General features: G+C 51.9%; 6 protein-coding genes across 6 annotated transcripts; 4 read left to right on the top strand and 2 right to left on the bottom strand.

The window, feature by feature from the left end:
- Window positions 1-2604: 2604 nt before the first annotated feature.
- CDV56_106998 (putative GABA permease) lies at window positions 2605-6456 on the top strand (the record flags this gene model as incomplete). Its single annotated transcript, XM_026760617.1, has 7 exons — window positions 2605-2708; window positions 2783-3343; window positions 3403-4228; window positions 4933-5104; window positions 5179-5292; window positions 5359-5431; window positions 5493-6456. The coding sequence occupies 7 exons, from the start codon at window positions 2605-2607 to the stop codon at window positions 6454-6456; spliced, it is 2814 nt and encodes a 937-aa protein (XP_026617433.1).
- A 478-nt stretch (window positions 6457-6934) lies between these two features.
- Window positions 6935-7678, bottom strand: CDV56_106930 (coiled-coil-helix-coiled-coil-helix domain-containing protein; the record flags this gene model as incomplete). Its single annotated transcript, XM_026760549.1, has 4 exons — window positions 6935-7033; window positions 7113-7245; window positions 7350-7577; window positions 7659-7678. The coding sequence occupies 4 exons, from the start codon at window positions 7676-7678 to the stop codon at window positions 6935-6937; spliced, it is 480 nt and encodes a 159-aa protein (XP_026617432.1).
- A 690-nt stretch (window positions 7679-8368) lies between these two features.
- Window positions 8369-9895, top strand: CDV56_106807 (putative nucleoporin; the record flags this gene model as incomplete). Its single annotated transcript, XM_026760426.1, has 3 exons — window positions 8369-9008; window positions 9066-9718; window positions 9788-9895. 3 exons carry the CDS (start codon window positions 8369-8371, stop codon window positions 9893-9895), a joined length of 1401 nt encoding a protein of 466 aa, XP_026617431.1.
- Window positions 9896-11115: 1220 nt separating this feature from the next.
- Window positions 11116-12652, top strand: IWS1 (transcription factor SPN1; the record flags this gene model as incomplete). The annotated part of the gene is made up of 4 exons (XM_026760285.1): window positions 11116-11665; window positions 11724-11806; window positions 11866-12344; window positions 12406-12652. The coding sequence occupies 4 exons, from the start codon at window positions 11116-11118 to the stop codon at window positions 12650-12652; spliced, it is 1359 nt and encodes a 452-aa protein (XP_026617430.1).
- Window positions 12653-13323: 671 nt separating this feature from the next.
- On the top strand, window positions 13324-14181 carry CDV56_106569 (HIG1 domain-containing protein; the record flags this gene model as incomplete). Its single annotated transcript, XM_026760188.1, has 2 exons — window positions 13324-13364; window positions 13440-14181. 2 exons carry the CDS (start codon window positions 13324-13326, stop codon window positions 14179-14181), a joined length of 783 nt encoding a protein of 260 aa, XP_026617429.1.
- A 492-nt stretch (window positions 14182-14673) lies between these two features.
- On the bottom strand, window positions 14674-16826 carry CDV56_106397 (putative MFS peptide transporter; the record flags this gene model as incomplete). The annotated part of the gene is made up of 7 exons (XM_026760016.1): window positions 14674-14927; window positions 14981-15406; window positions 15465-15619; window positions 15676-16047; window positions 16108-16330; window positions 16387-16500; window positions 16559-16826. The coding sequence occupies 7 exons, from the start codon at window positions 16824-16826 to the stop codon at window positions 14674-14676; spliced, it is 1812 nt and encodes a 603-aa protein (XP_026617428.1).
- Between the last annotated feature and the right edge of the window lie 904 nt (window positions 16827-17730).

Raw genomic sequence — 17730 nt, 5'->3', positions numbered from 1 at the left:
GCTCCTCCTTTCATATGACTGATTCTGTGATGATGCTATCCCCTTTTTGCGCCTCTTTGCTCTTCCATCTCTTCCCTCTCACTGTCACCCTCATTCACCGTGCCGGGTCCTCCGAACATGATCCGACCTACTGGGCCTACTTTCGCCTGTGATCATGTGGACTTCACAGCACTGGACCCGAAGCGAAATTGAAAAAGCAAAAAGGAGATAAAGTGATGAAGTATCTCTATCTCGTGTCCCCTTCTTTGATACCCCCTAATTTCCCTCCTATGTCATGTCCCCTGTTCCTTATCATTACTCCCCCTCCAAAACTCCCTTCCCTGTCTTCTTCTTTACTGGCGCTCATCCTTGCTGAACCCCGACCCTTCTATCGAGCCAGCATGGCTTTGATTCTTCTCCGCAAGCGAGATGTTCGGGTGATCTCAGCGCTCAGCGGATGTGGCAGCCGTCACCGATATGTGTGACAGTCGACCTGGTGTATTTTGAATGATAGCTATGAATGAACAAGCTAGTATAGCGCCTCGCTTCTGACTACATCCTAAACTTAAGCAGTTGGGGCCCTCGGGTCCTGTTAGTCGTAGCCAAGCAAAGATTACCGTGTTCACCCTACATGCGAGCAAAGAGCGCCATGGTACGACGATCGCTAACTTAGTACTTATAATTAGCTTTGGTATCAGCTTAATGCTTCCTCTCTGGGTTCTCCTCTTAAATTGAATCTAATTAATTTAGGTCTCAAAGTACTCTTTAAATCATACTTGTATATAACACTAGCTCGCGGCATTCTCTAAAAGCAAGAAATTCTTGTCCAATGGTTCGAGTCCTTCATTTGGGCCTGCTCTCGCCGAATATATTTCCTCGGTTCGATGCCTGCCCATGACAGCCTTGTACCTCTGCATGGTGCTGTGGACGCGCAGAGCAGCAGACAGATTAAGTCAAGTTTTTCCAGATGCTGATCACACCAATCGGAAACTGTGGCGTCAATACCTACTGCATGCCTTTTTTGTCATGGGGAGCAACGGGTTCAGTAACAGAAACAAAAACATGAGCAGCTGCTAGGCAGAGTTGGGCTCTGTCTTGACAGAGATGGGACATACAATGGGTGTGAGCGGCTTTTCACTGACTGTATACGGATAAATCAGAGGAACACCAGTGACAGGCATCCCTCCACTTCGACTTGCTTCATTAGCCAAGTCAGTGCAAGTACCTGATGGCGCTGGACATGATCGACACTCTCAAAGTCTTCTAGCAGAATGTCCTGTGCGCTTAAAGGGCGCAAGCCGGTCTGCTGAACATGCCCTCGACAATCAAGGTGCGGTTCTGAGTCCAGGAAACGGCTCTAAGCAGGCTCACCCCGCATCCGAAAGAAGCGCGGCATGGGTCCATGGCACGTTGATCGCGCCCCAGTCTAAGCAATCGGTAGCTCATGATCTCATGGCTAAAGTCGCACGCTCCACCGCGGAGGAAGATAATCTGGGGTATTCGGTTGAGGACTCGGGATGGATGGATGGATATCCGAGCGATCCACGACTGTGGACCGCTCAGGTCAGACGCTTGGCTAGACTTGATTCAGAAATGTCGACGTTTGGTGAATCCATTACATGATGAGAATATAGGCAGGTGGAGGAATGCCACGAGATATCTGGGGAAAGGTCCCATAAGTTATAACCATCGGGGGCATCCATGATTCTCCTGACAGCGGCAAGATCCTGTTCATGAGCTTGGATATTGAATTTGAGCGGTTGGATGGTTCCTCCCCCGCAAGACAGGTTGAAAGTATCCTAGGAAGCTGTTGATTGTTCAAGCTCTTAGGGCGGTACCGTATGATTTCTGGGGTAGAGGAAAGTCTGTTAGTCATGGATTATTTGATTGTGGTGTGTGTGTCTGCCTGAGTATTTAGGCTACTACAATGAACTCCGTAGAAGCGTAAGAGCATTGATGATAAGTGATGTAGACATTGAGATCATGATTGACTTGTGTCATGTTTTCTATTAGAATGAAGATAACAGACTCATATCGACATCAAAGATAAAACTAATCTCATACATTCAAACTACTTAATAGACTCCTCCCTGTGTTATCAGCGCGCTCCCGCAACAGAAGCGCGCTTTCGGACCGCCCCTTGGCCTCGTAAGAGTCAATAATAATGGCCCCGAGACCGGCCACCATTGGGCTGTCCCTACCCTGCTTATCAGCGTCTCCGGCCTTTCCAGTGTCCACTGTCTCCATCCGCTGATATGCGGGGTTGAGTCCATTCCCATTTCTGCCAAGTCTGCACGAGACACCGTCCACTGTCTACGAAGGAGTGGAATATGTCCGTAGTTATCGATGGACGGCGGAAGCTTATTCCTCATCTATCTCTCGTGTTCTATCTAGCTGGGCCATAGTGGAGATGTTATCATCTTGTCTTGCCTTCAAATATCCACCCATTCCCCCTTGACCTGATCTTCTCAATACGGGACACCCTTGTGTTCACATCATCACCCTGACCTTACTGGAATGAATCGCTGAATTGATTTCATATCTACAATTGGACCCTCTGACCCGACATACATTGATATTGACCGCGGAACTCCCCCGCACCATCTCCCAAACGTCGTCTCTGCAATGCACGAGGTCACCGTTGATGCCAGCGCCGACGCGGCGCTGGCCAGGATGGGCTACAAGAGCGAGTTGCCTCGTAATCTGAGCATGATGAGCATTCTCGGACTGTGCGTGGCTCTACATAACTTTATCTCCCTCTATGGCTTGGGTGCAGCTGCTGATCTGTCGCATGTCCAAACAGTTCCTTCGCCATCATGGCCGCTCCCTTCGGTCTCAGCACCACCATGTACATTACCCTGACAGACGGCCAATCCGTCACCATCATCTGGGGCTGGGTTCTGGTCACCTTGATCTCGATCGCGATCGCCGCCTCGCTGGCCGAAATCTGCGCCGTCTACCCGACCGCCGGCGGCGTGTACTACTGGAGCGCCATGCTGTCGACCAAGGAATGGGCCCCGATGATGTCCTTCATTGACGGATGGTTGACGCTCGTGGGGAACTGGACCGTCACGCTCAGTATCACCTTCTCGACTGGACAGCTGATCCTGAGCGCGATTTCGCTGTGGAATGAGGATTTCGTCGCCAATGCATGGCAGACCATCCTGATGTTCTGGGCGGTGGTGCTTGTCTGTGCGGTCGTCAATATCTTCTTCTCAAAGTACTTGGACTTGATCAACAAAGTGTGTATCTTTTGGACGGCGGCTAGTGTGCTCATCATCTTGATCGTCCTGTTGACTATGGCGGATAATCGGAGGGATGCGGCGTTTGTTTTTGGGCATTACGATGCGTCGGATAGTGGTTGGTGAGTGTCTCGCAATTCTCCTCTTCTCTCTAAATCCTGGATCACTGACTCTGGGCTAGGCCTTCTGGATGGGCTTTCTTCGTCGGGTTGCTGCAGGCAGCTTACACCTTGACGGGGTACGGCATGGTCGCTGCCATGTGTGAAGAAGTGCAGAATCCTCATCGCGAGGTCCCCAAGGCCATCGTCCTGTCGGTTGTCGCCGCTGGTATCACCGGTCTTATCTACCTGATCCCCATCCTCTTCGTTCTGCCAACCGTGAAGGACCTCCTCAGCGTTGCTAGCGGCCAACCCATCGGCCTCATCTTCAAGACAGCGACTGGCTCGGCTGGTGGCGGATTCGGATTGCTGTTCCTCATCCTCGGCATCGCGATGTTCGCCGGCATCGGCTCCCTGACGGCTGCCAGTCGGTGCACCTACGCATTCGCCCGTGACGGGGCCATCCCCGGATTCCGCATCTGGCGCAAGGTCAACAAGCGCCTCGATGTGCCCGTCTATGCGATCTTGCTCTCTGCAGCGGTCGACTGCCTTCTGGGCTTGATCTACTTCGGCTCGACCGCGGCCTTCAACTCGTTCACCGGGGTCGCTACGATCTGCCTGTCGACTTCGTACGGTCTCCCCATCCTCATTTCCATGGTCCGTGGGCGCCGCGACCTCAAGAACTCTACCTTCTCGCTCGGAAAATTCGGGTATGCGATTAACGCGGTCACCGTGTGCTGGATCGTCCTCGCCGTAGCCCTTTTCTGCATGCCCGTCTTTCTGCCGGTGACTGCCAGCTCGATGAACTACGCCAGCGTTGTGTTCGCGGGGTTTGCGGCAATCAGTATCATCTGGTACATTGTCTATGCGCGCAAGCATTTTACCGGACCGCCTGCGTCGGCCGAAGAAGTAAGGGCGCAGCCTGTGATGACAGGGAAGGCGGTTGTAGATGCCGAGAATGCATATTCAGATGAATCGATGTCCACGAAGAAGGTGGAGCAATGATCTTGTACTAGTTTTTTCTTTTTATTATAACCTCTTTCTTTGCCTGGTGCAGATGAGCTTATCTATCGAGTGACCAATATATTTCTATATGTATCACCACATCAAAGATGCAAGTCACATGGATGGAAATGTATTGAATCCTTGAGCCTTTGAAAATGTACAATTAAGCAGAAGTATTTTCAATCGAGTATAGACTTATTAAATTGAGTCGCTAGAAATGACAACTTGTCAAGTGTTCATGACGACTCGGAGCTGTTTAGTTGTCAATCACAGGTCCCAGCTGTCAGGCACTCCGAGAGCCGCGGTACAACCTGTTCTGGCAATCATCAAGCAATCACTCCCATCAATCAGCCAACGCATCCACCCCCCGTCTTATCATCCGCCATTGCACAAAAAAAGAGAATACAACATTCGATACAAGAACCTCAATCTCCAATTCCAATCATAATACCACCTTGACCTCCAACTCCATCCACCATTCAATTGCTGCGGTCGAAGCTCAAATCCGGGGAAGCTTGGGGATCTCGTGCGGTCCGCTCCGATCATCCTCGACCTCAGCAATCACATTCGCCTCCCCTTTTTTGAGCTCGACTACCGACCGGTTCCAGCGCCGTCGAAGCGGAGGACCGTATTCAAAGCTGGAGCAACCACCCTTGATTCTCGCGCGATATCTCCAGGAGAAGTCACCGCCGGAATTGGCCCATCGCAAGTTCCCTGTTAGCTCTCATGAAGGACCCGCTCGGTTCGAGGCTTCGGATCTCACCATGTCGGACTCTGTGGGTATGTACCAGACCACGCGCCAGAGATCTTGGGTCGAGCTGCGTTGATCAGATGCTGATGCGTTTGGTTGCTAGACCGAGTCTTCGTCCATGCCCTCAATACCGTCAAACGCATCCCGCGGACGGGCACCGCGAGACCGCCTGCCTCGGAGAGATTGAAGCTTTACGGCTTGTACAAGCAGAGCATGGGTAGGGGCGCTTCTTCGATACGGGGATTTTGCATGTGCTGGACAGATATGCTGATTGATACCACAGAGGGCGATGTGGAGGGCGTCATGGACCGACCGGTTGGGAATACCGCGGACGTCTACGCGGAGTGTGAGAAATGGTATGCTGGCCCTCTGCTTCTTGTTACTTGCCATACCCGGGCCGGTGCTGATGAGGCGTAGGGACGCATGGTACGCGCAGCGCGGGCTCTCCCGCACTGAGGCCAAACGGCGCTACATCTCCACCCTCATCGACACAATGCACCGCTACGCTTCGCAGACCCCCGAGGCGCGCGAGCTCGTCGCGGAGCTCGAGTTCGTCTGGGACCAGATCAAGTCTAATACCTCGTCCTCTTCGTCGTCGAGTCCTGTGCAGAATGTTGGCGTGCCGCGGCTACCCCAGCCGAACTATGCGAGCATCGGAGGGCGTTTGGCCCGTCCCAACTACGAGGATAGGATTGCTATGGCGCGGGATGATCACAGTCATGGGCGTAATCATGGAGATTCCAGGTTACGCGTCCTCAGTCCGGTGAGTCAGCCTGATGGGCTGTATCAGCGGCGCGGGAATATGGACGTTGCGGATGAGGAGGAGGCACAAGTATTAGAAGATGAGGATGAAGAGGACGAGGAGGAGGAAGAGTACGAAGAGGCTCAAGATACCCTTTATGAGGATGATGACGACAACGACAACAACCAAAGCCAGCAGAACAGCCAGAGGTTCGACGATGATCACGACGAAGCGCAGTCACGAGGGCGAACGAGAGGACTACAACCAGCACCAGCAGCAGGAGACAAGAAACACCGCGTTGTAAGCTCCGGCGAGCGCGACCGCCGATGGCGACGGAGGGTCGAGCAGGCCTTGACCAAGATGACTGCCGAGATCGCCGCTGTCCGCGAGCAGATGGAGGCGCGGGCCCTGGCAAACCGTCGCCGGTCTGCGCTCTGGACCTGGCTGAAGTGGATTGTCTGGGTGACCTTCCGGCAAATCATCTTCGACCTTGCGATCTTGGGTATGGTCCTGATCTGGATGAGGATCAAGGGCGACCGACGACTTGAGGAGAAGCTCAAGGTCGGGTGGTCTGAGGTGAAGACTCGGCTGGCCAAACTCAAGTCCCTGAGACGATTTCCCCGACTAGATATCTTCTGATTATTCCGGACGGTTGCGTACATTTTCTTTTCTCAAGTACATATTGTGTTTCAATCCCTCATGTTTCCATCATTATGGGCTTTCATTCCTGTCAGGCGTGCTGATTTGTTACTCCTTCGTTTTGTTCTTTTTCCTTCTTGTATCATTGACGGTTGGATATTCTATACATACAGGGGAGCACCCACAGGACAGGGACCTCGTTGAGCAGGTGTCGATTGCTTGAAGTACGCATGCATCTGAGGGGTATACTGTATTCTAACGCAAACTAGACGCATCCATTATGTAGCATCAACCTGGGAGTACTTCAGACAAGCCCTAAACCTGGAAATCGATTATCGCTCAGTAGAAACGAGGTGATAGAAACAATTGATCATTCCTGATGCTAATATATACACAGACAAGCCTTTCGATCAGAAACACCGAGATTCCACGACAGAAACCGAACGAGGAGTGGGAAATAGGAAAAGACACAAATACCCTAATATTGAGGACCGGGGAACTGGGCGTACAGCTGCTTGGGTCGCAGATGTACGGGGGTCTGGCCCTCGGGGGCTCCGGGGATGGTCTTCTTGAGGCCCTGTTCATCGTCAGCACAGCCCGTGTACCATACTGTCGAAGCTGTAGAGGTGGGACTGAGCCGGAGAACGCGGACGTACCAGCTTCTCAAAAACACAGCTGTTGAGCTCCATCTCGGGCTTCCGGCACTCCCATAGGTTCTGGTTGTTGTTCTCGAGACATTCCCAGTGAGCGTTGAACTGCTTCAAGCAGTGGGTGTTGATGTCCTTGATCCTGTGCCACGATTGACTCGATTAGCCCCCGGCCGACTATTGCACAACCAGCATACGATCTGAAAGCAAGCATGACGAGAAATGCGAAGGGATAGGAAAACGTACACACTCGCCGCACAGCGGGTGACCTTCCGACCCTCCTTCAGACACTCCAGCTCTCCCCGGCCATTCGTCTCGGCCTTGCACTTCATGAAATCGTCATTGAAGGCCTTGCAGCGGTCGCCGATGAAGTAGGATGCGCTCAGCAGCGGCGCAGACGTTGCTCCAACCTCCTCCACCTTGGGGATGTCGCTGGGCATCGGGGTGGTGTCCACGAGGACATGTTGGTTGAACCTGGGTGCTGGTTAGTGTCGTCGGGGGTTGCGGGGAAGCATGGAGGCTTCAATTGGAGGCAGGATTGAGCGAGGAACGTACTGGGGCTCTCTCCGGGACATCTTGACGGACTGCCTGGCTGGGGGATATGCTCTATTACAGAGAGACGGGCGGGATTCGTGGATGGAGTGACCGGTTCGGAGGGAGCTGCGAGTTTGGAAGGGTCGGATTTTGCGTGTGTCTGATTGGTTGTGGTGCGGATTATGTAAGGTGATGCCGATGGCTGCGGACTTCAGATGCTGCAGTATGGACCAGGTGCCTAGGTAACCAGGTATCAATCTGGATAGGCAAATGTGTTCATGATGGACCTAGTGGTCTCAATAGTAGGTACGTAGCTTGAATCAATAATCTCAACTGCCAATCCCATCCCTCATATTGAACTACTCTGTAAGTGTTGTCCATTCACATTTGCGCTGGTAAGGTATCAATCACGTGATATAACCGCGAAAAACAAAGCAGCTCTCGGTGGAATTAACAAGCTCCAGCCATTGCTGTCTTTATACACACCGACTTCCTTTGCCGCGCCTCTTCTCTTTCTTTAAAATGAGGTGCTGAAAGGCCATTCTTGATTGATTCCTATATTGAGCGCAACGCAGGCCCGGCGCTCCCTCGCTTTTCAGACCCTTTCTTGTCCTACCTCAGTGTACCGTTGCTGGAGCTTCGATTCTCATAAATTCCGCCCGCCTTTCGCGCTCAATCGCGTTACTCAGTGTCTGCACCAAAGCGCAGCGCTTTCGCTTAATCCCTTCGACATGTCTCTCTTCGGAGGGCAAACTCAGTCGGGTGGACTGTTTGGGTCCGCTACCGCAAATAAACCCAGTGCCTTTGGCGGATTCGGCTCGAGTACGACCGGAACACAGCAGAGCACCGGTGGTGGCTTATTTGGATCGTCACAAAACCAACAGAGCTCTACAGGAGGTGGCCTGTTCGGATCCAATGCGCCATCGCAGCCGCAGCAGACTGGTGGCCTTTTCGGGTCCGCAACGGCAACCCAGACTCAGCCCCAGACTGGTGGAGGCTTGTTCGGATCTACAACGCAGCAGAAACCCCAGACAGGCGGCCTCTTTGGCGGCGCTTTAGGTCAGACACAACAGCCGCAGCAGACGCCGACAGGTGGTGGAGGATTGTTTGGATCAACGCTTGGACAGCAGAAGCCGCAGGGGAGCAGCCTGTTTGGAGGATTGGGACAGCCGCAACAGCAGCAGACTCCGCAACAGGGAGGTGGGCTATTTGGAGGCCTCGGAGCTACTACACAACAACAGCAACAACCTCAGCAGCAGAGCTTGTTTGGTGGATCCCTCGTTGGAGGTCAACAGCAGCCTCAATTGGGACAAACCACAACACAGCAGCCGGGCTCTAGTCTCTGGTCACCAGGCCGCGCTGTTACAGGAGGTTTGTTCTGATGGTCAGATTGTACTGTCCTAAGCGCCAGGCTAACTTTTACCATAGTACATCGAACGGTACCCATGCAAATAGAAATTCTCAAGAACAAATGGGACACCGGTAGTCGCGCGTCGCCGTTCAGAGCTTATCTGTACAATCAGGTCGGGGATCAGGCTCCCTTCTACCAGCCTACCGCGGAGGACGACGAGACGAAATGGGAAGAGGCTCTACGGAAAAGACCCGACTCCAGATTTGTGCCCGTGTTGGTGAGAGGGTTTTGGGAACTCGGCAAGCGAGCGCAGCGACAAAAGGATTTCCTCACAATGGCTCAGACCCGCCTCCATGAGATTAACAACTGTCTCACCGACCTGCTGTCTCGTCATGACCTGAAGATATCCGTCAAGATCGCCGACTGTCGCCGGAAACATCTAGTTCTAAGCAAGCGGTGTCTCGCTTTGGCGGCGAAGACTCAAGTACTCAGGAACCGAGGCTACGCAATGGATGAGGCAGAGGAAGAGCTAAAGAAGAAGCTCGCACAGCTGGAGCGGTCTGTCTTTAATCCCTCGCTCAACGGACGGGCTGAGGAGATCTGGGCTCGCATGTTGGCGATCCGGGAACACTCGAAACGCCTGCAGGCGGAGATGGAGAAGGCGGGCGCTTCAACGGCTGCTCAGGGCGAGGAGGAATTGGACGAGAATACCATGAAGACCGCAAAGAAGGTTTGTCTACTCCTTCGGATCGCACTGCTTTCAAGTTGTCCCTGTGGTCAAATTGCTAATTCTTTCCAGATCTTGGATGACTACCACGCACAAATCACACATCTGCAAAAGGAATTGGAATCCGTCAAACAGGACTTTGAAGAGGCCCAGAAGCTTCAGGGACCGGCTGATCATTAAAGATAGATTGGTCAACGCAATCAAGCGTCCAATGTAATATTTCGCATATGATATTTCATCCTCTGCTTCTGGTGCTGTATGGAGCAACCGAGTCTATTGGAACTGATATCCTGCATAAATCTCGGTCTGGCCCTAATCGACATGATTCTACTTAATGCGGTAGAAGACGCTACATCCGGAGCTTTCACTTTTTTTCGATCTAATTCTTTATACCCGGTAAACCAAAAAATACCCATGTACAATAGTAATACATCACGCCTGCAATTCGAGCGAGACTAAGAGCTCTGCCATAATCATCGTCATAACGGTTTGAACGGGCTATGCAACGATAGGAAGGGACCGATTTTTAGAGGAACTTCTTGACGAAATCGACGGCGAAGGGAGCTGATACATTGACCCGTTAGCTCGTGCGGCACCTTTGGATAGGAAGATATATTCATAAGCACTCACAAAGATAGAGAAGGATACCGCCGGTGATAGCAGCCCGGACGGTCTGGCTGGCCTGAGCCTCAGCAGCCTGTGTAGAGTTGCTGTTAGCATTTATAGATGCGGCAATTTATAGGAGGTTGTCTCAGCGAGCAATGCGCGATTACAGCGCACAAAGGAGGCCCAAATATGATGAAGAAAAACCAGGGGGGTAAGAGGGGAATTTACTCTAAGCTCCTCCTTGGAAAGCTGTTCTTGACCTGGAGACAGAATGTTAGTGAACTGCTCGAAGCTGGGCAGAACTCGAGTCGACAGATGATTTCGAGGTGTAAAGATGTAGTGATTGACTCACCAGGAGCAAACATTTTGATCTTAGTCTTTTTCGTATGAAAGGGACTATTGACGGATAGAGTGGTATTATTGGAAACAGAGTCAGAAGAATCGATATCCCAACTGCAGACGAGTCGAGATGCGGACGCACGGACCACTTGGCGGAGGCGGAATTTCTGCTGTTGCTGTTTCTGCTGCGACAACTCCCCAAGGCCAGTAATACCAGCCTCCAAATCTTTCACTGGGATTCCCCTCATCTACGTATACTTTTGCATCTGCTCATTGAGCGTTGTATTTCGAATCTACTTTCTGGAGGCTTATTTCCGTTACTGCTCCGTTACTTCGCCCTCACAACCGAAGGAATCGTGGTTTGAGAGCGGAGCCGCATCAGGCGCTCCGATACCTCCTCTGATCTCATCACATCAACACAACTCAGTCTGCCATCGTCAACGAAATCATACAACATGTCTGACAGCCCTGAAATTAAGCCCGGCTCACCGACAGGTGCCGTCTCCGACCACGAGCCTCACACAGACCTACCCGAGGAACCAGTGAAGGCCCCGACTCCTGGCGGCGACGACGACAACAACGAGGAAGCACAAGAAGAGGGAGCAGCATCAGTGACACCAGCGGCAGAGTCGATAACTGAAGATCATGCAGACGATGCTGCCGACAAAGAGGACGCCGGGGTCGATTCTGACGAGGAGTCTATTCTTTCTGAAGTCGATGAGGCGCAGTTCGAAGACTTTGATCCTGAAAATGTCGATATTGAAGATCGCCCACAGCTCGCGATTGACGAGGATAACCTCAAGTTGATTGGCCGTCACAAGCGCAAGCGGACAGAGGAAGATGGCCAACATGTGAAGCGGAAGGAAGGGCGCAGAGAGAAGAGGAGCCGTCGGCTGAGGGATATGGAAGACGGTGCTGACGAGGGCGAAGGAAAGTCCCGTCGCAGAGATCGAAAGAAGAGAGATCCCACTCCTGAAGATGAGGAGTTGCTGGACCCTGCTACGCGTATGTCCTCTTTGGTATCTTGACAGGTGAGACAAAGACTAACACTATGGACGAACAGGTCGTCGCCGAGCTCTCGACCGTGCTATGGATGAAGCTTTGAAGAAACCCACGAAGAGACGCTTCCGGAAGCAAGACGGCATTGTATGTTTATACTACTCGAACTTACGAGTTCAGGATATGGTAGCTAACTAGGTACGCAGGATCTGGAGCAAATGGCCGATGCTGAAATTGAGGACATGCGCAAGCGAATGACACATGCTGCCCAGATGGACGCCAACAATCGACGCGAAGGCCGTCCCGCCATGCACAAGCTGAAGATGCTGCCGGAGGTCGTCTCGCTCCTTAACCGTAACCAATACGTCAACAGTCTTGTCGATCCTGAAATCAATCTTCTTGAAGCCGTCAAATTCTTTCTTGAACCTCTCGACGATGGATCGCTGCCGGCCTACAACATCCAACGCGACTTGATGACCGCATTGGGCAAACTCCCCATCAATAAGGAGACCTTGATCGCTAGTGGAATCGGCAAGGTGATTGTGTTTTATACCAAGAGCAAGCGGCCCGAGCCTGGCATCAAACGCATGGCCGAGCGGCTGCTCGCCGAATGGACTCGTCCCATCTTACAGCGCAGCGATGACTACTCGAAGCGGGTTTACCAGGAGGCTGAATATGATCCCAGGTATGCCATCTTCTGTTCTTGTTCGTAATAATTGCGGTCCACATGCTCACAAGTACTACAGGAAAGTCACCACACGTACCACATCTGCTCAGGCGAGCGTTGCGGAAGCTCGTTCTCGAGAACTCCTTCCTCCCCGATTGGCGAACCGTGCCCGTGCCGAGATCACCCATACCAGTTACACTATTGTTCCCCGCCCGACCGTGGTGCAGGAGAGCAAGTTTGCACGTCCATTAGGAGCCAGCGGAGAGGATCGATTCCGGAGAATGCGGGCCCGACAGATTGCCGCGTCGAAGGGATCGCGACGCTAAAACCGGAAATAGATCCCTTGGCATCTCATCTCTTTATTTCTCCCCTGTGCCTGCTCTGGTCATTTCTTATTGTAATCCCAGTCCGAGCGTGAGACGGTCGGAACGACGGAATTATCTTTCTCTGACACATTTTTTATCTTTCTGGTCACTGGTTCACTGGTTATTATTTTTCGCGAACGGCGCCTTCGGAATGATTAGTTATTGTTTACTTATTCTACTTGATGTGTACTAGACAAGTTCTTGGGTGGTGTCGGGTTCAAAGGGAGCACAATCATGCCATCAGGAGTTGAGCTTTTCCGATTATTATTAGCAGACTCGAATTCTCGTGCGACTGTTAATAATCAGTGACCGCCTGCAGGCATCCCCGAGCAATCGCCGACCCGGCAAGAAGCAGATCCCGCCCGCCCATCGACATTTATCGTACGTCACCCGGCCTATGCTGCTCGGTCTCTGCATTAGTTCTGACCTCATTATCCCCTCATCCGATTTTTCCCCTGCCTCGACTCATCGCTTCTTTCTCTTTCTCTATTCTTTTCTCTCAATTCGTCTTCGCCTCAATTCTGTGATTGATACATATAGTCATCGTCGACTTCATTATCTGCTCAGCCCCATACATAGACACTCGTCGCTTCCGAAACTACCATCCACACTAAAAATCTAATACCTTCACCATGAAGATCCTTAGCAAGGAAGAAGAACAAGCTCACTACAGGTAAGCACACTAAATATTCTTCTAGGCGATCGCATACCCAGCCCAAATTGAACCAATACTGACCAAACCCATCAGAGAGGTCCTAAAGGGCGGCACACTCGGAGGCGTGGTCGGTCTCATCGGCGGTCTCGCAGGCGTCATGGCCGCCTCGAGACGCTACGCCACCATCCGCAACCTCACACTCCCCATGAAATCCTTCCTGGTGACGTCCTCCGGAACCTTCTTCGGCATCATCGCCGCCGACCATGCCTCGCGCTCCTTCGAAGCCTCCCGCAACGTGGAACGGCAATGGTACGAGACTCGCGAGGAGCGGCTACGCCAGGAGGAGCTGGCGGGGATGAGCTTCATCGACCGTGTGACGGCCTTTGCTCGCCGTGAGAAATACAAGATCGTGGGCGCCACGTGGGTGGCCAGTATGATCGGCTCGTTTGCCATGGTGAGCCGGAACCCGTACCTGACCGGGTCGCAGAAGATCGTGCAGGCGCGTGTATATGCGCAGGGGTTGACCCTTGCTGTGCTTGTTGCGTCGGCGGCGTTTGAGATCTCGGATCAGCGGAGGGGCCGGGGGTTGCTTGATGCTGCGAAGAAGGGGAAGAAGGCGGCTGGGGATGAGAAGGAGGCTGCTCCTACCCCTGCTGCGGTGCATGATCCGCAGAGCGGTGACCTGTGGAAGGATATGGTCGCTGCTGAGGAGGAGCGGTTGAAGCAGAAGCATCAGCCGCTGTATGAGAAGCCTCATGAGCATCACGAGGCGAGCCAGTCGCAGTCTGCGCCGGAGCAGACGGAAGAGAAGAAGGGGGACGAGGAGAAGAAGTGAATTGTCTCTTGTGGATTTCTGTTTGGTGAAGCTGCTTGAAGCGTGGGGCCCTTGTCTTTCTTCGACTCCCTAGATTTCCTATCCTGCTCTGTGCGAATATTTTCTTTGCATCTTATGTCGGGAAAAGGCGTCTTTGTATTTTTTCAAAACTTTCCATCCTTGATACATGGTCGTGTACGGAGTTATAATGGCGGTGATGTAAAGGATATGTCGAATCAATCTCATCTCTATCAGTCTTTTCTGACATTGGTGGCCCTTCTTTTTCTTTTTGATTGATGTTCTGGACTACGGATTGTGTTCAACTCACCGTGACAATGTACCATGCGATCAAGTGTTCGACATAGAAGAGAAAGATCATTACATTTTATTATTTTTCATGTCCTGCATGACCTCGTGGATGTACAAACCAAGCTTGGCAGTACAATAGAAAAAGCCCTAACTCCACACCAGCATTCCTCCTTTAGAATCAAACTCGATAGGGCAAATAGGCGTCTACTGCTCCGGGTCAATCTTCTCATTTCGAGCACCGGGATTGTTGCCCAGGTAGGCCGAGGCCTCGAGATTGTTGAGCCGGTCCTCCTCCTTGTCCAGCGAATAGTGGGTCAGGTAGAAGAGGTTACCAGCAACGAAAGCCAGAACGGCCACGAATCCGTAGTTCCAGATCAGCAGCGGGTCAGTGGACAACGCAGTAAGTCCTTGCTGGATAGCAGACGAGATCGCATTCATGAAGAGGAAAATCGATTGGACTGTAACAACAGATTAGTGATGAAGCTGGTCAGCGACCCGAGCAACGACATACCTAAACTCTTCATGTTCTTGGGAGCCTTTGTGAATGCATACTCATAACCCGTGATGGAGGTGAAGATCTCCGAGAAAGCGATCAGGACATACGGCAGAGTCTGAACCCACACGTTGATTGGTGCTGGCTTGTCACAATCACTGGGGTGGTCGCCACACGGGCTCATCTTGTAGATGTAGTATTGCGTGACGGCAGCCGCAATCATGGACATGGCGGCAAGGATATAGCCAAAATAGATCTTCTTGAGGGGAGTGAAGTTGAATTTCATCCTGCGGATGCCGGGGTAGATGAATTGGTCCATGATGGGAATGAAGATGATCAATGCGAGAGGGTCCAGGTTATTGATCAGGTCGTTAGGAACACCGTGCAACTCCATCGTGGCTGCCTGCGAGGTCAGATTGTTGGTCATCTGCCCGTAGGCCAACCCTAAAATCTCTGTAAGTCCTCTGTTCTCGACATTGGTAATTCCATCGAAAATACATACAGTAGACAGGGTACCAGAGGAAGACAGCGCACGCTTTGACAGCTCTGCGTACTTCATCGACCCACTGGTCATCAAAGGTCATCCATTCTGGCTTATTTTGAACCTTGCTGGGCTTCACTCTCTCCCAGAAGTCAGGAGCCCGGCAATTCTGCACGCTACGAAGGGACTGTCAGTACGAAGAAGAGACCAGCATGAATTGAGAGCCACTGACAATCTCACAGGGTTCCAGGACCAGCGGCCTTTCAGAGCAAAAGCCCAAAGCTTGAATACTTTCGCGGAAACCGAGCCGGTAGGGGGCGTGACCTCGTACTTGTTGCGGCATGCAAAGATCACAAGAGGGCAGGCTGCAAACAAGATCGTTGGAAGAAGAAATGCGAGCCAGAATCCCACGTATTTCTCAGCATACACCATGGCGATTGAGCCAACCAAGGCGCCGACGTTGATCATGAAGTAGAAGTACAAGAAGATTCGAGTGACAGTTTGAGCAGGGTCCACAATGACACGCTCGCCTGTCTTGGGGATCACCTTGATGAAGGACCTGGTTTCCTTGTGCTGTTCAGCAATCAGAGGGGCAATGTTTGACCTGTTGCATGTGTGTTAGTGCATTGTCTCCCAGCTTGAAGAAGGAGATGGGTCTCTGTACTTGAAACCTCCGACACCAACTCCAAAGATAACCAGACCGACGGCGAAGCATCCCAAAGCGCTATGTGGATGCGCGATAACGGATGGCAAGGCGGATATAATCAGGATGATGTGACCGACCATCGCGAATGCAATTGAAACCTGAATCGTCTTCAGCCGTCCCCAGAACTCGTCGGCAATGTAAGCACCCAGAATAGGCATCAAGTAACACCAGAATGTATTGACTAGGGAGAGTGTCAGTCATAAACGAATTGTAAGCGTTTAAAGACAAGAGACTCACAAGTTGTCAGACCAGTAGACGCTCTTTGACCCATGCCTAGGGCACCCGACTGTCCACTGTGACCGGCTCCAGTGCTCGAACCATCGGGAAGAGGCTGCTGAATGAAGTTGACGACTAGGATAAGGTGAGCTTTCTCCCATTAGGTAGCATCAGAGAGGGGCTCAATACGTACAGACAGCAGTGGTTCCATAGTAGGAGAAACGCTCGCAGAGTTCGACAAAGGCGATCGTGTACGCGGTCCAATGAACCTTGCCAGCGACGCGACGAAGAGTTTGTTCTTCCTCTTCAGTGGGGATTTCACGGCCCTCATCATCAAGTCTAGGAGCTGTAGCAACCACCGTAGTCTCCTTTTCTTTGACTGGGATGACGTCCAGAGACTGCTTGGGGACGTGAGCCTGAGCCACGACCACCAAGTCTGCCGCGTCGACTGGATCACTCATGGCTGCAAGACACTGATACAAGCCTCAAAGGCCGTAGAGATGAGAATGGAAGAAGTCGAGATGGAAGGGAAAGAGACGGGGGAATTGCTCGCGTGTGTAAGAGAAAAGAAGCCAAACAGGGGGAAAGTGAAGCATAAATAAGAGCAGGGTGGAAAGAGACGGAGACAAGGGTGGAGTGAGGGGAGGAGGAGGAGAAGAAGAGTGGGAATGATATCGCACCGGTCCAGGCGTCTATCGCTGGTCAAGTACTCTATCTTCTTTCACATTGTCTGGATGTCGCTCTTGAGCTAACCACTTAGACCACTTGAACTCAGCACTAATGGCCCGTTCTTCGCCTCTTGACTGAGCTAACCACACTTTTTGCCTTTTGTTTCTCCCCCTGATAGGAGAGCACTCGATGGGGCGGGAGTTGCCAGACCGTCCTCGACTCTCTAGACTCGGAGATCTTGTGCAGGCTGGGATTGGAACTGGGCTATCACAAGGTCTGTGAGACTACGAAACGACTAGCCTTGTTATCCACCCCCTGCTGCTCATGTGGATGAGTTTCTAGTGCCCATCTAGATGACTGCTAGTCTAAAACTAATCTTTGAAACTCATGGCAGTGGTGGCACAGGTTTCTGTAGGTTATTGGCCCTCGTGGTCTTCCGTACGCCGCTTCCAGCACGCAAGAGGTTGATTATTGGATATGCATCGCGACCCTGGACGACCCACGAAACTCAATTAGATTTCGAGGACAGGAAAAAATAAATTTTGATTGATACCTGGGTTATCATACCTTGTTCATCCCTCAAAATGATTTTCTCCGCAACCAATCACTGCATTGACTCTGACCGCGAATAGGTGGAGTGGCAGACATGGCAAACGCCATTACCCTTGGCATCCGGCAAGAGTACCAAGCTTAGGC

This window comes from Aspergillus thermomutatus (genome assembly GCF_002237265.1).
Source record: "Aspergillus thermomutatus strain HMR AF 39 chromosome Unknown NODE_23, whole genome shotgun sequence".
NCBI classification, from domain to species: Eukaryota; Fungi; Ascomycota; class Eurotiomycetes; order Eurotiales; family Aspergillaceae; genus Aspergillus; species Aspergillus thermomutatus.
Note: the sequence above shows the minus strand (reverse complement) of the source record. Positions and strands in the feature narration are given on the sequence as shown.